General features: G+C 39.5%; 1 protein-coding gene across 1 annotated transcript in view; it reads left to right on the top strand.

The window, feature by feature from the left end:
• The window catches only part of PLBD1 (phospholipase B domain containing 1), a 34,384-nt gene extending 16,431 nt beyond the window's left edge, over positions 1–17,953 (top strand). The window contains 6 exon segments of the mRNA XM_007472136.1: positions 9,598–9,798; positions 9,906–10,046; positions 14,413–14,598; positions 15,274–15,380; positions 17,401–17,619; positions 17,729–17,953. Coding sequence (XP_007472198.1) covers positions 9,598–9,798; positions 9,906–10,046; positions 14,413–14,598; positions 15,274–15,380; positions 17,401–17,619; positions 17,729–17,953 — 1,079 coding nt within the window.
• The last annotated feature ends 1,550 nt before the right edge of the window (positions 17,954–19,503 follow it).

Consider the following 19,503-nt stretch of genomic DNA (forward strand, 5'->3'; position numbering starts at 1 on the left):
GAACCTCCAAATTTTGTGCTGGAAACATGATTATTATTGCTTTTGAGTCCACACGTCAGCTAAATGGTTCTTTCTGGTGTCTCCGCTGGGCACATCGTGAGTCTGAGGTTGGCTGGGGTTGGGTGTGCAGCTCTGCTGACCTTGGTTGAACTCTATAGCACTTTGGGGGACTGGCCAGCTAGAGGCTGGCCCTCCTGCACGTGGTCTCCCATCCCAGAGACTAAATTAGACTGGGCTGGTTTACGCTGCTGTAACAGGGTTCCAAGAGGTGAGAAGAAGTATGCAAGGTCTCCTGAGGCCTAGAATCAGAACTGGCGCATTTTGTTAGCCGAAGCGAGTTCCGGATCCAGCTCAGATTTAAGAGATGGGGAAACAGACAGTGCCTCTTTCTGGGAGATGTTGCAAAGTCCCATTGCTGAGTATGGATAGAGGGAGGGGTGAGGAAATGCAGCACAGCTATTTTTACAATCATGATCCACACTCCTGACCCTGAGTTGTATGTCATTTATGTCCTTTGTCAACACTGAATCTACTCTTTTGGAAGGAAGGAATGTGTGTGGTCTTCAGAGGTTTGGAGCAGCTAATGCATGTGATATGCAAATAAGCACATTTTAAATTTTTTATTTTTTAATGGTTTATAACATTATATAAGTTTTTTGTGTACCTACATATTATGTTTCGACTTTTGTATATACTACAGCATGCTCATTCCCAAAGGTTTAGCTTCCATTCATCACCATGCAGTTGACCCCCTTTATCCATTTTGCCATCCCCCTGCCACCCTTCCCCTCTGGTAACTGCTGCTCTGTTCACTGTATCTATGTGTTTGTTTTTGTTTGGTTTGTTCATTTATTTTTGTATTCCACATATGAGTGAAATCATATGATATTTGTCTTTCTCCATCTGACTTACTTCACTTAGCATAATACATTCAAGGTCCATTCATGCTGTGACAAATGGCAAGATTTCATCTTTTTATGGCTTAGTAGTATTCCATCATACACACACACACACACACACACACACACACACACCCTCATCTTCTTTATCCATTCATGTGTCTATGGGCACTTGTTTCCATATGTTAGCTTTTTTTTTTTCGGCGGTATGCAGGCCTCTCACTGTTGTGGCCTCTCCTGTTGCGGAGCACAGGCTCTGGACGCGCAGGCCCAGCGGCCCTGGCTCACGGGCCCAGCCACTCCGCAGCATGTGGGATCCTCCCGGACCGGGGCATGAACCCGTGTCCCCTGCATCAGCAGGCAGACTCAACCACTGTGCCACCAGGGAAGCCCCATATGTTAGCTATTTGTAAAGAATGCTGCAATGAGCATAGGCCCACATATATCTTTTTCCAATTAGTGTTTTCATATTCTTTCAATAAATACCCAGAAATGGAATAGCTGGGTCATATGTTAGTTCTATTCTTAATTGTTTGAGGAACTTGCATATTGTTTTCCACTGTGGCTGCACCACTTTACCTTCCCACCAACAGTGCGTGAGGGTTCCCTTTTCTCCACGTTCTCTCCATCACTCTAGAAGGAGAGAACCATTCTCACAGGCATGAGGTGATACCTCATTGTGATTTTGACAGGCATGAGGTGATGTCTCATTGTGATTTTGATTTGCATTTCCCTAATAAGAGTGATGTTGAACTTCTTTGTATGTGCCTGTTGGCCATCTGTATTTCTTCTTTGGAAAAATGTCTTTTTAGCTTCTCTGCCCATTTTAAAATTGGGTTGTTTGTTTTTCTGTTGTTAAGTTGTATGAGTTCTTTATATATTTTGGACATTAACCTGTCATTGTATATATGATTTGCAAATATCTTCCCTCATTTCGTAGGTTGTCTTTTCAATTTGTTAATGGTTTCTTTTGCTGTGAAGAACCTTTTTAGTTTGATGAGGTCCCATGTGTTTATTTTTGCTTTTGTTCCCCTTTCCTGAGGAGACATATTCAGAAAGATATTGCTAAAACCAGTATCAAAGAGCATCTTGCCTATGTTTTCTTCTAGGAGTTTTATGGTTTCAGATCTTACATTCAAGTCTTTAATCCATTGTGAGTTGATTTTTGTGTATAATGTAAGATACTGGTCTAGTTTCATTCTTTTGCATGTGGCTGTCCAGTTTTCCCAACACCATTTGTTAAACAGACTATCCTTTCTCCATTGTATGTTGTTTGTTCCTTTGTCATAAATTGATTGTCCATGTATATGTGAATTTATTTCTGGGCTCTCAGTTCTCTTCCATTGATCTCTGTGTTTGTTTTTCTGCCAATATCATGCGAAATCAAGGAGTGTGACACCCCCAGTTTTGTTCTTTTTTCTCAGGATTGTTTTGGCTATCTGGGGTCTTTTGTAGTTCCATATAAATTTTAGGATTTTTGTTCCATTTCTGTGAAAAATGTCATTGGAATTTTGATAAGGAGTGTACTGAATCCATAGATTGCTTTAAGTAATATGGACATTTTAATAATGTTAATTCTTTCAGTCAATGAGCACAGAATATCTTTCCATTTGTGTCATCTTCACTTTCTTTCTACAATGTCTTATAGTGTACAGGTCTTTCATCTCCATGCTTGAATTTATTCTTAGGGATTTTATTCTTTTTGATGCAATTATAAATGGAATTGATTTCTTAATTTCTCTTTCTGCACAACAGATTTTTGTATACTGATTTAGTACGCTGAAACTTGACTGTATTCATTTATTATTTCTAATCGTTTTTAGGTGATGTCTTTAGGGTTTTCTATACATAGTATCATGTCATCTGCAAACAGTGACAGTTTTACTTCTTCCTTTCCATTTTGGATGCCTTTTATTTCTTTTTCTTGCTTAATTGATCTGGCTAGGACTTCCAATATTATGTTGAATAAGAGTGGCAAGAGTGGATGCAGAAAAAGCTTTTGACAAAATTCAACATCCATTATGATAAAAACCCTCCAGAAAGTGGGCATAGAGGGAACATACCTCAACATAATAAGGGCCATATATGACAAACCCACAGCTAACATCATATTCAATGGTGAAAAGCTGAAAGCATGTCCTCTAAGATCAGGAACAAGACAAGGATGCCCACTCTTACCACTTTTATTCAACGTAATATTGGAAGTCCTAGCCACAGCAATCAGACAAGAAAAAGAAATAAAAGGAATCCAAATTGGAAAGGAAGAAGTAAAATTGTCACTGTTTGCAGATGGCATGATATTATACACAGAAAATTCTAAAGATGCTACTAAAAAACTACTAGAGCTCAACAGTGAATTTGATAAAGTTGCAGGATGCAAAATTCATATACAGAAATCTGTTGCGTTTCTGTACACTAACAACAAACTGTCAGAAAGAGAAATTAAGGGAACAATTCCATGTACAATAACATCAAAAAGAATAAAATACCTAGGAATAAACCTATCTAAGGAGATAAAAAGACCTGTACTCAGAAAACTATGACACTGATGAAAGAAATTGAAGACCACACAAACACATGGAAAGATATACCATGTTCATGGATTGGAAGAATTAATATTGAAATGACCATACTACCCAAGGCAATCTACAGATTCAATGTAGTCCCTATCAAAATACCAAAGGTATTTTTCACAGAACCAGAACAAATAACTTAAAAATTTGTATGGAAACACAAAAGACCCTGAATAGCCAAAATAATCTTGAGAAAGAAGAACAGGGCTGGAGGAATCATGTGCCCTGACTTCGGACTATACTACAAAGCTACAGTTATCAAAACAGTATGGTATTGGCACACAAAAAGAACAGATACATGGATCAGTGATACAGAATAGAGAGTCCAGAAATAAACCCACACACTTATGGTCAATTAATCCACAACAAAGGAGGCAAGAATATACAATGGAGAAAAAACAGTCTCTTTAATAAGTGGTGCTGGAAAAACTTGACAGCTACATGCAAAAGAATGAAATTAGAACATTCTCTAACACCATATAGAAAAATAAACTCAAAATGGATTAAAGACCTAAATGTAAGACTGGAAACCATAAAAGTACTAGAAAAAAACATACGCAGGACACTCTTTGACATAAACTGTAGCAATATTTTTTGGATCTGTCTCCTCAGGGAAGGGAAACAAAAGCAAAAATAAACAAATGGAACCGAATTAAACTTTTGCACAGCAAAGGAAACTACTGACAAAACAAAAAGACAACCTACTGAATGGGAGAAAATATTTGTAAATGATATGACTGATAAGGAGTTAATATCCAAAATATACAACCAGCTCGTATAACTCAACATTAAAAAAAAAAACCCAACTTGATTAAAAATGGGCAGAAGACTTGAATAGATGTTTTTCCAACAAGACATACAGATGGCCAACAGGCAGATGAAAAGATGCTCAAAATCATCAATCATCAGAAATGCAATTAAAACCACAATGAGATTACCTCACACCTGTCAGAATGGCATCATCAAAAAGGACACAAATGACAAATGTTAGTGAGGATGTGGAGAAAGGGAACCCTTGTACATTGTTGGTGGGAATGTAATTGGTGCAGCCACTGTGGAAAACAGCATGGAGGTTTCTTAAAAACTTAGAAATAGAACTACTATATGACCCAGCAATTCCATTCCTGGGTATATATCAGAAAAAACAAAAACACTAACTTGAAAATATACATGCACTCCAATGTTCATAGCAGCATTATTTACAGTTGTCAAGATATGGAAGCAACCTAAGTGTCCATAAACAGATAAATGGATAAAGAAGATGTGGGACATACACACACACACACACACACACACACACACACACACACACACACACACATATGATGGAATGTTACTCAGCCATAAAAAAGAAATATTGCCATTTACGGTATTACTAGAATCTTCCCTCTTGATACTGCTTTTGCTTCATCCCATAGATTTTGGTAAGCCATATTTCCATTTTCATTTGTGTCTAATTTTTAAAAATTTCTCCTTTGATATCTTTGTTGACCCAGTAATTGTTCAGTAGCATGTTGCCTAGTTGCCACATATGTGTGATATTTCTGGCTTTCTTCTTGTAGTTGATCTCTAGTTTCACACCATTTTGATTGGAAAAGATGCTTGATATGATTTTAATCTTCCTAAATTTATTGAGACTTGTTTTGTATCCCAACATATGCTCTATCCCTGAGAATGTTCCATGTGCACTTGAGAATAATGTGTATTCGGCTGCATTTGGATAGAATGTTTTATATATGTCTATCAAATCAATCTGGTCTAAGGTTCATTTAAGGCTGCTGTTTCCTTGTTGACTTTCTGTCTAGATGATCTATTCACTGATGTAAGTGGGGTATTAAAATCACCTACTATTATTTTGTTGTCTCCCTTTAGGTATGTTAATAATTGCTTTATATATTTTGGTGCTCCTATGTTAGGTCAATATATATTAATAACTGTTATGTCTTCTTGACAAATTGTCCTCTTTACCATTACTTAATGTGCATCTTTGTCTCTTGCTACCATTTTTGCCTTGAAGTCTATTTTTTCCCATGTGAGAATGGCTACACCCACTTTCTTTTGGCTCTCATTTGCTTGGAGTATCAACTTCCATTCCTTCACTTTGAGCCTATGTTTCTCTTTAAAGCTTAGATATGTCTTCTGGAGGCAGCATATAGTTGGGTCTTATTTTCTAATCCATCCAGTTATTCTGTGTCTTTTGTCCATTCACATTTAAGGTGATTGTTGATAGATGAGGACTTAGAACTGCCATTTTATCTTTTATTTTCTCGTCTCTCTGTATCTCCATTGTTCCTTTTTTTTTTTTTTTTTTTAACATCTTTATTGGAGTATAATTGCTTTACAGTGGTGTGTTAGTTTCCGCTGTATAACAAAGTGAATCAGCTATACGTATACATATATCCCCATATCTCCTCCCTCTTGCGTCTCCCTCCCACCCTCCCTATCCCACCCCTCTAGGTGGTCACAAAGCTGATCTCCCTGTGCTATGCGGCTGCTTCCCTCCATTGTTCCTTTTTCCTTGTGTTTCTGTCTGCCATTTTAGTATGGTGGTTTTCTATGATGTTTTTCCCAATTTCCTCTTGTTTTTATGTTTCCTCTCTCTGCTCTAGATTTATGTTTTGTGGTTACCATGAGATTTGTATGAAACCTATCATGGATAAAATTATTCTTTTTCTGCTGATAGTATCTCATCTTCATTTGCCTACATGGGTTTCCTCCTTTTCCTCTTCCCTTTTTACATTTTTGTTGTCTTAAATTATTCCTTTTTGTGTTGTTTGTTACTAAATTAAAGTAGCTAGAGTTATTTTTACTGCTTTTTTCCCTTTAAACTTTATGCTGTAATTAAGTTTTTAACAACCTATTCTGATATAGAATAAGTTGCAATTTTTTTATTCTGTCCACTTACCATTTTACTCAAAGTTTTGTGTACTGTACTTTTCCCTTTTCATTTCAGGTAGAAGAGCTTCTTTCGACGTTTCTTTTAAGGCACATCTAATGTTGATGAGCTCAGTCAGCTTTTGTTCGTCTGGGAACGTCTTTATTTCTCCTTCATATCTGAAGGATAACTTTGCTAAATAGAGTATTCTTGGGTGATGGTTTATCTTTCAGTATTTCGAGTATGTCATTCCACTTTCTCCTGGCCTGCAGAGTTTCTGCTGAGAAGTCTGCTGATAGACTGATGGGGATTCCTCTGTAGGTTACCATCCTTTTTTCCCTGGCTGCCTTTAGAATGTGCTTTCTTTGTCATTGACTTTTGACAGTTTTAATATACTGTGTCTTGAGGAAGGTCTTTTTGTATTGAGGTAATTAGAAGTTCTCTTGGCTTTGTGGACTTGTCCATCCAGTTCCCTCCCCAGGTTTGGGAAGTCCTCAGCTATTATTTCTTTAAATAAACCCTCTGCACTCTTCACTCTCCCTTTTCCTTCTGGGATACCCATTACCCTAATGATGCCCTTCCTAAAAGAGTCAGATGGTTATAGGATTTCTTTACTTTTTAGATCTTAATTCACTCTCTTCTTCTCCCTGTATCATTTCTAGATTTCAGTCTTTAAGCTCACTAATTCTCTCTTCCATGTGGTCTGCTCTATTTCCAGTGCTTTCTAATGCATCCTTCATCTCAGTTATTGAGTTCTTCAGCTCCGGAATTCCTGTTTGGTGCTTTTTTTGAACTTCAGTCTCTTTGGTAAAGTATTCCTTCTGTTCATTCATTTCATTCCTGAGGTCATTGAACTGCCTTTCCAAGTTTTCTTGTAGCTGGTTGAGTATCTTCGTGACAGCTATTTTGAATTCTCTATCAGATCACAACATTCCATGACTTTAAATTTGGTTTCTGGAGGACTGTCATTTTCTTTTTATGGTACTCTGTTACCATGGTTCTTCATGGGGCCTGATGAGTGCTCCTCTGCCAGTGCATTTGAAATGGTGAACATGTTTCTTCTTTAGGTAAAGCTTTTTTTTTTTTCCTCACTTGATTGTAGCTATTCAATAGGTTAGTAATTAGATGCCTTTCTTTTGTTTCCCAGTAGGTGGCGCACAAGTTTTTGGCACAAGTTTTTGGTTTCTCTTACCCGCGCTGCCTCTGGTTATTTTTGAAAGCTGGCACTTTCCACCCTCCACTGTCTGTGTTAGAGGTGTCGCCTGGTGCCCTCCTTGTCACTATTTCTGTCTCCAGGGTTGTTGGTTCCTTGCTGCTGCCGGTGTTGCTGACAATGCCACCTGGGGGACGGAGATGGCAGGCACTGCCTTCACAGTCCCTCTGGTTCCACCTACTTTATGTGTTCCAGTCCACCCACCCTTAGATGACAGATGTGTGGAACTCTCCAGCATGCTGCTGTGTTGAGCCGAGGAACCTTTGTTGAGTTATGGATGTTTTACTGGTTTTACTGGTCGTAGTTTGAAGGGGAGAGACAAAGGGAGTGTCTCACACCCCCCATGATGTTGATGTCACTCTTCCAAATGGGCACATTTTAAATACATTTGATAGGATAATAAGGGTAAACTTTTCTGTGTTTTACTAAGCAATAGATCTAAATGGAATCAGAGGAAAGTGGTCTTTGTTAATGTTTACAATTCAAGTGGTTACATATTTTTTAAGTCCTGAAAGATGCTTTATTAACTGTAAGGGTTCTCTTATTTCTTGATTAAATTTAGCAAGAAGCTTACTATGAAATGTTATTTGCTGACTGGCTTTCACACTGAAGTGTTTCACTTTACCCTGATCTAAAATAGTGTGCCTTCCAAAGCTACTAGTGACAGATAAGAGCAGGAATACAACTTTACATAGTCAAGGAACATTTGTTTCTCTTATAATGCACTGTTTCAGGACTTTGTCCCCTCTCTGGGCCTTTTCCTTTTTTTAATCTTAAACTCTAAACTATAGAATTAAACTCCTTGACTAAAGTTTTCTGTAAGACAATTTATCTTCTTTGTTCCAGAACTCTGGGTGGCCTACATTTTTTTTGTCTTCAACAAACAGTCTTGCTCTTGAATGAAAGACTACTCCTTTTATGTTAGTATTAGTCACTCACACATATGAAAGAACGCCTGCCCTCTTGTGTCCACAGAGACTGCTACAATAAGGAGTGAATTAGCAAGTTTATCATGCCAGAAATAGAGTTCTCTCCTGTGGAGATTTGCTACCAGAGTTTGCTCAAGGCTGCCAAGTATGGCTGTACAGTTCAAACACTGCAGAACAACCTCAGCCCAGGAGCTGAATGAACAGTCATTGAGGGACTTCCCTGGTGGTGCAGTGGTTAAGAATCCGCCTGCCAATACAGGGGACACAGGTTCAAGCCCTGGTCTGGGAAGATCCCACATGCCACGGAGCAACTAAGCCCGTGCGCCACAACTACTGAGCCTGCGCTCTAGAGCCTGCAAGCCACAACTACTGAGCCCGCATGCCATAACTACTGAAGCCCGTGTGCCTAGAGCCCGTGCTCCACAACAAGAGAAGTCACGGCAATGAGAAGCCTGTGCCCCGCAACGAAGAGTAGCCCCCGCTCGCCGCAACTAGAGAAAGCCCGTGCACGGCAACAAAGACCCAAGGCAGCCAAAAATAAAAACAAACAAATAAAATAAATTTATTTAAAAAGAAGACTTGTGGCTCTGCTGATTTTCCAACATTTGTAAAACACATTGACCCAGAGTGTCAAAACCATGTTCACTTTTATAAATGTAGATACTTTTTCTACTTAAAAAAATTATGTAGACTCATTACATAAAATTTGGAAAATACAGAAAAGGAGAAAGAAAGAAGGCATCCGTATTCTTACTATCCAACAATGAATCCTGCTAATATCTCGCCCTAATTAAAAGTTCTCCTGGAAAATCCTAGCAAGTGAGGATCTGTTCGTCATTTTGGAAACTTGGAATAGTCCCGAGTTAATGTATTCTTGTCATCCCAAATCATAAAATCAAAATTTTTCAATGGCAAATCCAGGGATGGAGGTCCACTGGCACCTTTAGAAACGGCAGTTGAGTAACTGCCACAGAGGGGAACCAAAGCTGGGAGAGGATAATAACGGACACTGCAAAATGCACTGTGTACACAAAGCTCTATGCTAACACTGATGGCTCAATATTTTGCATATGTGTTATGCTGATTTGTGTATTCATGTTTCCTGTAGGGTTTTTGGAGTCTCTGGACGACTTTTACCTTCTCAGCAGTGGTTTGGTATTGCTGCAGACCACAAACAGCGTGTATAATAAAACCCTACTGCTGCACGTGGTACCCAAGTCTCTCCTGGCCTGGCAGAGAGTCCGGGTGGCCAATATGATGGCAAACGGAGGCAAGCAGTGGGCAGAGGTCTTTTCAAAATACAACTCTGGTAAGTGGCCCTGCAGAATAACTTATAGGCATGTACGTACGTTTAGATCTGGAGTTAACCAGTAAAGCCATACCCATGCCCTGTCTTCATGTCTTCTGATATTTCAGGCACGTATAACAATCAGTACATGGTCCTGGACCTGAAGAAGGTAAATCTGAACTACAGCCTTGATAAAGGCACTCTGTACATTGTGGAGCAAATTCCTACATATGTAGAATATTCTGAACAAACCGATGTTCTGCGGACAGGTATTTTCTTCATGCTAGAAGTCTGGAAGTCTGGTGTGTGTGTGTGTGTGTGTGTGTGTGTGTGTGTGTGTGAGAGAGAGAGAGATGGGTAATATGTGCTGTGTGAATGTATGATGCGGGGAGTATATGGTGGGGAAGGAAGGAGGGGAATGCCGTTGCTAGTCAAACAGGGAAAGAATGACCAGGTTCATTCAGCAAAACATGTAAAACCTGCACCTCGAACTCTTAACGTGACAGCATAATCTACCCTTATGCGTAGACTGGGACAAAGCCAGGCAGGCATTCACAATCTTATGACTGCTTATGGTTCCAATATTACCTTCTCTCCTGGGTTCCCAAGTAAAACTTTTAGTTCAGCAACTATTTATGGGAGTGCTACTCCGGCCCAGGGACTGGAAAAGCGTGGATGTAGAATCCCCAACACACAGTCTGATAGGGAAGCAAGAAGCTATTAGAACCCAGAAAGCAAACAGCAGTGATAAGCTCTGGTGTAGCAAACCTGGTGGTGACACTGTCAGTGGGAGGGATGAGAGAAGGCAGTTCTGGAGGGCAAGCTCACAGCCCAGACGTTGAAAGTACTGGTTTTGGAGTCACATTGCCTTGATTTGACTATCATCTGTTCCTCAGAATCTTATCCACTCTGTCCAAGCCTCACTTTCTTCATCTGTAAAACCTGACAGTAATGGTACAGGTCCCTAGTCACTTATTTGTAATTACAAAATCTCAAAACTCTAAAAGTTCTTTGTTCCTTTGTTTTTTGTCTTAGCTCACTTGTGGTAGCAAAATATGACCTGATCTGAACTCACTCTGTAGCAAAAACTAACTCGAACTATTTATAGTCTCTATTTATTTCCTCTTCTCTCGAGAGAATTTATACATCAGGCTACAGAGTTATCAATGTCTTTGATTATGAGGGGCTCCCCACAGAGACTGCAACATCATCTGTAATTTACACACCATTGCTGTTCTAAAATCTGGAAAACCCTGAATTCTGAAACACATCTGGCCCCCAAGAGTTTTGCGATGTGGGAGTGTAGACCTTTGCAATTTCACAGGGTTGTCATGATAATTAACTGCGATAATTTTTGTCAGTTCTTGAGCACATTGCCGACACTTAGCAAGTCCTAACGTCTTGCATTGAACACAGTGCTCAGCACACTTAAGACGTCCTCACTGAATATTTGTTAAATAAATGAAAGAGAAGATGATGTCTGCGTGGAGGTTTACAGGCTAGAAAGGAGCTCAGCAATTTGACAAGGGGACAAGGTCAAAGAAATAGAGGCATGGAGACCGTGGTGTGAAGGAGAAACTATTAGCCCAAGACAGCTAGAGAGAAGGCTGTGACACGGAAGATAGGTAGTCAGGGGAAAATACAGCTTTTGGATCCTGATGAGCAGTCAGTTTAGCCTTTATACAAAGTCCAGAGATAAACCCATGAACCTATGGTCACCTAATCTACGACAAAGGAGGCAAGAATATAAAATGGAGAAAAGACAGCCTCTTCAATAAGTGGTGCTGGGAAAACTGGACAGCTACTTGTAAAAGAATGAAATTAGAACCCTCCCTACCACCACACACAAAAATAAATTCAAAATGGATTCAAGACCTAAATGTAAGACTGGACACTATAAAACTCTTACAGGAAAACATAGGCAGAACACTCTTTGACATAAATCGCAGCAAGATCTTTTTTGACCCATCTACTAGAGAAATGGAAATAAAAACAAAAATAAACAAATGGGACCTAATTAAACTTAAAAGCTTTTGCACAGCAAAAGAAACCATAAGCAAAACAAAAAAACAACCCTCAGAATGGGAGAAAATATTTGCAAACGAAGCAACCGACAAGGGATTAATTTCCAAAATATACAAACAGCTCATGCAGCTCAATACCAAAAAAACAAATAACCCAATCAAAAAATGGGCAGAAGACCTAAATAGATATTTCTCCAAAGAAGACATACAGATGGCCAAAAACAGCACATGAAAAGATGCTGAACATCACTAATTATTAGAGAAATGCAAATCAGAACTACAATGAGGTATCACCTCACACCAGTCAGAATGGCCATCATCAAAAGATCTACAGACAATAAATGCTGGAGAGGGTGTGGAGAAAAGGGAGCCCTCTTGCACTGTTGGTGGGAATGTGAATTGATACAGCCACTGTGGGGAACAGTATGGAGGTTCCTTAAAAAACTAAAAATTAGCCTTTATCCTTTAGAAAACTGGAGTCTTTGAAAAGGGAGAACAGACAGGTCAGAGAGAAGACAGGAGGACAATTAGGAAACTTGAACTAGATCAGCCGAGAGATGAGAAGGAACAGAACCAAGATACGGTATGGATCCTGGGGATCAGGGCCGGTCCTTCATTTCCCAGGTCCTCGAATCCATCTTGTAACGACACCCAGAGGGAACCGCCTCACTCCAGGATGGCTCCTGCCAGCTAAATGCATATAATGTGCATAAAACAGAATTAATTAAGGTGGCAACTTCAATTGCCAAGAAGATCAGATGCTACCAAGTAGCGGACCTACCTCCTCTTCTTGTTGGAAAATCCACCTGAGAAGTCAGATCATTAGGTGGCTACTTGGTTGGCATGGCAGTTCAAAACTGAGAACCTAGCTGTCTGACTTGGTTCTAAGAGGCTGATAATAATAGGAAGCCGCTGATTATATGCTGGTAGATTCAGGTTCTTTGCAATCCCATTCCTAGATCCCATGAAGAAATCTACCCTGGGACTAAAACAAGTTGATGCTGATCTGTCTGTAGTTTGTTTTGTTTTGTTTTCCCCCAGAGGCAAGAAGAACACAGAGTTAAATTCATTGAGTGTCTGCTATATACTTGACATACCTTTTACTTATATTCCTTCGTTTGACCTTCATAACATATTTCCAGATAAGTAGCTTTGTTACCATCTTACTGTAAGGGAAGAAAGGCTCAGAAAGAAACATGTGACTTTCCTAAATAATTAAGCAATATCATATAGCCATTTAAAAAAAAAAAAAGTCCCGCAAACCTGCTAGCATTTGGAAGCAGCTGTGATATGCCGATAGAAGCCCTGGGTGTTTTTAGTCAGAAGGAAGGCATTCGACCTCTCGGAACCTCTGTTTCTTCCTTTAGGAGGAGGGATGTAATATTTATACGTCAGCAGGTATTGTGATATTATATAAGATACTCTATTTTAAATCCTTTTTTAGTCATGAAGCTTTATGAAAATGTGAAGTATAAAGCGGCCATTTTTATTATTCATTTGAGCTATTCATATAGAGAACTATAATTATAAAAGTTAATATTCATCTAATGCTTACCAAGTACCAGACCCTGTTGTAAGCTACCCCATCTGTTTGAACTCATTTAACTCTCACAATGATCCTTATTAGGTAAGTACTATCATCGTTCACATTTTATAGACTGAGGCACAGAGAGGTTAAAAAATTCGTGTAAGGTCACATACCTAATAATGGCAGGACCAGGCTTAAGGTCCAGGCAGTCTAACTCCCAAGTTGTATAACCTAGGTACACTGCAATAATAAGTGTGACTTTTAGCCTGCACTTTGCATGTTGTCTTTATCTCACTTCTTCCTGATGCTGGCTCTGTGCCCCAGAATCAGCAAGGTTGAATGTCTTGTCATTTGTTTTCTCTTAATAACTTCACCCCCGAGTAGGGGATCCTATAAAACAGTAAGAAGGGAAAAAGGCAGACAAGGGCTAAGAGAATATGGGAGTGGGAATTAATCCCCGAATGGTGAAGGTTGACTGACTGTCCTATAGGCAATACCCTAGGCCACTGTAATCTGAGCTGTTCCCGAAATGTTGATTTTACTAAAGGTGTGTCACATGTTTGACGCCTAGTGACGTTGGCACACTGTGAAGCTCTGAATGAAGCTGAGCCTTTATGAGTGTTGAGCGTCAGAGGAGTTAAATGCCTACTGGGACCGTAAAGACCATCTCCATTCCCCTCACATTATGAACTCTTCCTTTCCCTCCTCCTGCTAAAAAAAGGGGTTGGGGGAATGAGGTTAACTGCCTAAGGTCTAGTTATTCAACCCTGAGCCTAGAATTCAGATAATCTGCTTAAGATTGCTTTAAGAATTTGGGGTGAAAACCCAAAGAACCCTGATGCTTTTCTTCCCCTCGTGGAATAATCTAGAGGTCTAACGAGTCTGTAAATGTCAAAGGATCTGTTTTGTTTGATTGATTGCCAGGGTTCACAGTCATTATTTTCTATGTAGTATCATTTTGTAATTACACAGCTGTGCCAATTTTCAAAAGAAAGTACCACGAATAACATTTCTTTTGTTTCCTCTCTCTTTGGTCTTCCTCCCTGTCCATCCCACCCTTCCCTCCCTTCCATTCCAAATTAGGATACTGGCCCTCCTACAACATTCCTTTCCATGAAAAAATCTACAACTGGAGCGGCTATCCAATGTTGGTTAAGAAGCTGGGTTTGGACTACTCTTATGATCTGGCTTCACGAGCCAAAATCTTCCGGCGTGACCAAGGGAAAGTGACTGATATGGAATCCATGAAATATATCATGCGCTACAACAGTACGTAGCACATTTCTCAAGAATCATTCTTCAAAACTCCTTTTCTTCCCCATGGATAAAGAATCCATGTCATTTTACCATCTCTGTACTAGAAGGAATTATAAGAAGTTATTGAATTATTTAGTATTCAATTGATACTATGCATGCTATATACACAACAAATAGAATTTTGTCCTCTTTTATAAAAATGATAGGAAGAAGATCCTACATATTTTTTTAACTGAAAAAGTTATATGTAAAACACAGAAGAAAGAACCCGTGTAGGGTACTTTTTTTACCCTACCGTCCCAAACAGATTTCCTTCCAAGGAGAAAAGCAGCTACTAAAACAACAATTATTCAGAAACACTTTATTTTTGATGAACAGTATCGAGTCAGATTTGTATTTATTTTGTTAAAAAAAATGTCGGTACCTTCGTCCTCTGTTACCTCTCTTCCATCCATTCTTCACTGTGCAAGGTTCTTGAGACCAGGCTGAGCCTGGAGCAGGGGACTTGGCGGTTGCCTCTTCCCAGTACAAGTCGGAGGTGACTTCTGTATATGGGAGCAGGCTGGGCCGAGGAGGTCTCTGGGGTATACGCTCTGATCATCTAGGCTTTAACAGGTCCAGTTTACTGTGGATAAGTGGGTCTCAGAATGGTCAGTGCTCACACTTTTCCCCATCGCTGTTTCCTAGATTACAAGAACGATACTTACAGTAACGGTGATCCCTGCAATACCATCTGCTGCCGTGAGGACCTGAACTCACTTAATCCAAGTCCTGGAGGTTGCTATGACACCAAGGTAACACGCTCTTGGTTGTTTTTTTTTTTTTTTTAACTTTTCGTTTTATACTGGAGTACAGCCAATTAACAGTGTTGCAATAGTTTCAGGCACACAGCAAAGTGACTCAGCCATACATAACGTGCATCCATTCTCCCCCAAACTCCCCTCCCATCCAGTCGCTATTGGCTTTTGAATTTAATTTCCACCAGTACCTAGGCCTTTTCAAAGGCAGAGCTGCAGAGGTTTTTGTGGCATAAAACACAATAATGCCTCTAAACACAAACTCAATCCAGGAATCAGCTTTTTCAGAGATTCTGGTGGTAGGTCCTGTTGCCTAACTTCCAGTTCCTGCTCGGCCACTCAGCTATAAATCACATAATCTTTTATGCTTCTGTTTCCTCATCTGAAAAATGGAAATGAGTACTTGCCTCAAGGGTTGTTGTGAAGAATCAACATTTAATAGCTATAAAATGTTCACAACAGTACTTAGTGGGTTGTTTGTAAATGTACACAATCATGATTATGATGATGGTGATATTGTGGAGGTTGTAAGGTTTACCAGACCGGCCCAAAGTCCAAAGAACATATTGAGAGCAGTGTGATTTCACGTTACACAGGAATTGAATGTAGCTGAAGGAACAAGCATTGGACCAGATGCTCAAGCAATAAAGAGTTTTCACTATGCTAGAATTGTTAAGTGTTGTAATGTGTCTCACAATATAGGTAATAAAAAGTTTGCAGTGGGGCTGAAGCCCACTCATATAGGCTTGTGAGAACCAGTTGTTAAAATAGTTGACACCATGTTGATAGCTTGAAGTGGTGGAATATTTACATCATGGAAATCAGCAAACACTACAAATTGGGGTCTTTTTCCCTCAGAGAGCTAGTTAGTTAAAAATTTACCAGGATTTGGGACGTCCAAGGTTGTGAGTTAGCCATTTAGTTGGTGGAAGGAATCATTCTACCACATCCTTTTGCACTTTTGGCTTGGGCATATGTCTTTTCATTTGCATCTCCAGTCCTAAATTCTAGAAGAAATCTGTTACAAGCGGAGTTAACTGTTCTATCTGAAGCTCTGATAACTGTAAGAATGCCAATCCCCCACCATACATTATTTTTTCTATCAGCTTAATGTCTAAACAGAAGATGCTTTAGAATAGTTTGAGCCAAACTTTAGCCTTAATGACTCTCAAAATGTTGTGTAAGAAAAATTTAGTGGATGTAGCGAGCCTGGCACACGTGAAGCCCCAGTGAATGCTTTTGCATTTATTTCTTTTTAATGGCATTTGCAAACATTCAGTAAAGTGTGTGAAAAGTGTTATATCCATTCCAGAACACACAAAGAGAATTACTTGAACTGGGGAGAACCCAAGCCAAGCTTCCATCTGCCAAATTTTACTTTCTTCAGGAGACAAGAGCCTGCCAATTTTTCATCAAAAAAGTCTCTGTTGAAGCATATACTTTACAAATATCATTTCTCTTGAGCCATTCTGAATATGAGGAAAATCAGAAGTTATGAGACATTTCCTGCTTTCCCCTCTAAGCTTCAGATCTGCTGCTACCCAATGTTCAAGTGTTTCTAAGAACCACAGACCTCACTTTTCATCGAGTTCCTTCTACTTTAATACTCGTTAGTGCCCTGATTAATAATAACTTTTACTGAGGAATTAATCTATTCTAGGCACTGCTTCAAGTATTTGCTCTCATTAATCCTTATGACAACTCTTCTATGAAGCAGAGTTTTTTACAAATGAGAAAACGGAGTCAAAATACGTTTTGGAGCTAGAATTCCAAACGTGAGTAACCTGATTCCAGATCTCACACTTTTGGCGGTTAATTTAACACACTTCTACTAGTCAGTGCACATCTGAATGCCAGATGGATACAGAGGGTTATTGGGGAAGCTTGTAAGATTTCACTTTAAGGGGAGCTAATATTGTGACTCTGGACGAGGAGCAGGAACGACAGCTACAGCAGGGATGTAGTCTAGCTTTTCCCCAGCGGTTTCCTAAAATGCCCCCCTCTCCTCTCTTTGCAGGTGGCAGATATCTACCTGGCGTCCGAGTACACAGCCTATGCCATTAGTGGGCCCACAGTACAAGGTGGCCTCCCTGTTTTTCACTGGAGCCGTTTCAACAAAACTCTCCATGAGGGCATGCCAGAGGCCTACAACTTTGATTTTATTACCATGAAACCAATTCTGTAACTTGACATAAAATGGAGGGAGATGAGATACAAAGGGCACTATTTTAACTACGTTTTCCCATTCAGAATTTTAGTCTTAAAATACATTCAATCCAGTCTATCACTTTCATTTTTCACTGCCAGTTTTGTCATGTTTAAGACAAGCGTGTACTATAGGGTAGAGCACTGCAGAAGAAAACATTACATATGATGAACGCCAACACCGCTTTAGCACGCAGGCTTATACACAAGGAAGTACGGTAGAAGCTGCTCCCTCGCTCACCAAAATCCATTCTCTGCTTTTAAGCCTGGCCCCGCAGACCACACCTCCCTCCCAGGCTGCCTTGGGCAGCTGTGCCACGTGGCAGAGTTCTCGCGAGTGGACTCTTCCCAGGCCTGGCCCCTAACAAACAGCCTGTACTGCTCATGCTGTTTCCCCTTCTCCCAGCTGGATGTGCTTGACGGCAGAGCTCTAGGGGGCGGTGGGACCTCCGATAGGAATACTCCAATAGTGTTCTTTTTCTGGTGGTTAAGAAGCAACAGCTGAGTCTTTTTCTGGCGCAGGATGGGCTCATAATATAGCAAACTTTAATGTTGTCTCCCACTAGTTAAAAGCAGCATATCTAACCTGGGAGCAACTCTGCATAACAAACTTTTCTTTCAAAGCTGGAGAACTGTATGTGGCTTGAGTACCGTGGTACTGTCAAGTTAAGTTAAACGAACCACACTGAACAGTGTAACAGTGACTCTTAAGAAGGTGAAAGACTCCCAAAAGAAAAAACAAAAAAACACAAGGGCTGAGAATAATCAGAATGAATCAGACTACACAGGATGTTAAAAACCCAGCAGTTTATTTCAAAGTATAAATTTCAGGCTTGCTGAACAAAATCCCACTACAGTTAACACTTATACAGACAACACTCTACTGTACATTTAAAAAAGAAAAACCCCACAAAAAACCTTCAAAACCTAATAAAAATAGGGCAACTTGCTATAGCCCAGTTTCTATTAGACATTAGGAAGGTCTTACATTGTCTTATTATTTACACTTTCAACTGCAATAAAGAAAAATCAGGATGCAAGTTTACTACAAAGGAATTATTTTTATATTTAATTTTGAAGTGGTTGATAAAACACTAAAGCCAGGATTTCCCAAAAGGTGTTTGATTGCCCAGTTACCTTATTTACAAACAAAATTTTTTTAAAAGATGGCAATTAAATATAAATGATGGGTATTAACTGACTCTACAAATTAAAAAAAAAGAATGAAAAACTTATTTAGCATGATAAAATAATTTGACCAGAAGACAAATCATGTATTTGTATCATCCTATTCCTCCCCACTGGCTGGCTCAAGGGGAATAAGTTTTAGGAATTGGATAAACCTGCCGCACTAACGAAACACCTTATAGGAATTGTTCTAATCTTTTTTTTTTTTTTGGTCCCAAAATTTTAAAAAAGGGGAGGGAGCCTCATTTGCCCAGTAAATAGTAAGGCAGGCAGAATCATACATTGGTTTTAGATAGAGTTATTTTCAATAATCTAATACTGGGACATGGTTTTTCTGGAAATTAAAATAAAACAGGCCAATGATAAAGCTAAAGTAATGAATAAATCATAGGATACTGAAATAGCCCAAGAAGGAAAGTCCCGGAGAACACTTGGAAGTGTTTGCCGTAACCTACTGTGCTAAGATCACAGTGTATAAAAGAGAGAGAGGAGGATACCACAGGCATTATTTTGTTAATCTTGTACAGTACTGGAAAATTCGCAGAACAAGACAAAAGGGTATGCAGTATTAACACCTTGTTGCATAAATGATCATTTTGAAAGTGTAAGCAAAAGAGCAAACAAACAAACAAAAAACTACCTTAACACTTAATCCAATACAGCAAGAGAACTGTATGGTGCGGCCCACCTAAGGAGTTCTGCTGACAGATGGTCCTAAGATTCCAAG

The sequence above is a fragment of the Lipotes vexillifer genome, unplaced genomic scaffold (assembly GCF_000442215.2).
Source record: "Lipotes vexillifer unplaced genomic scaffold, Lipotes_vexillifer_v1.1 scaffold911, whole genome shotgun sequence".
NCBI lineage: Eukaryota > Metazoa > Chordata > Mammalia > Artiodactyla > Lipotidae > Lipotes > Lipotes vexillifer.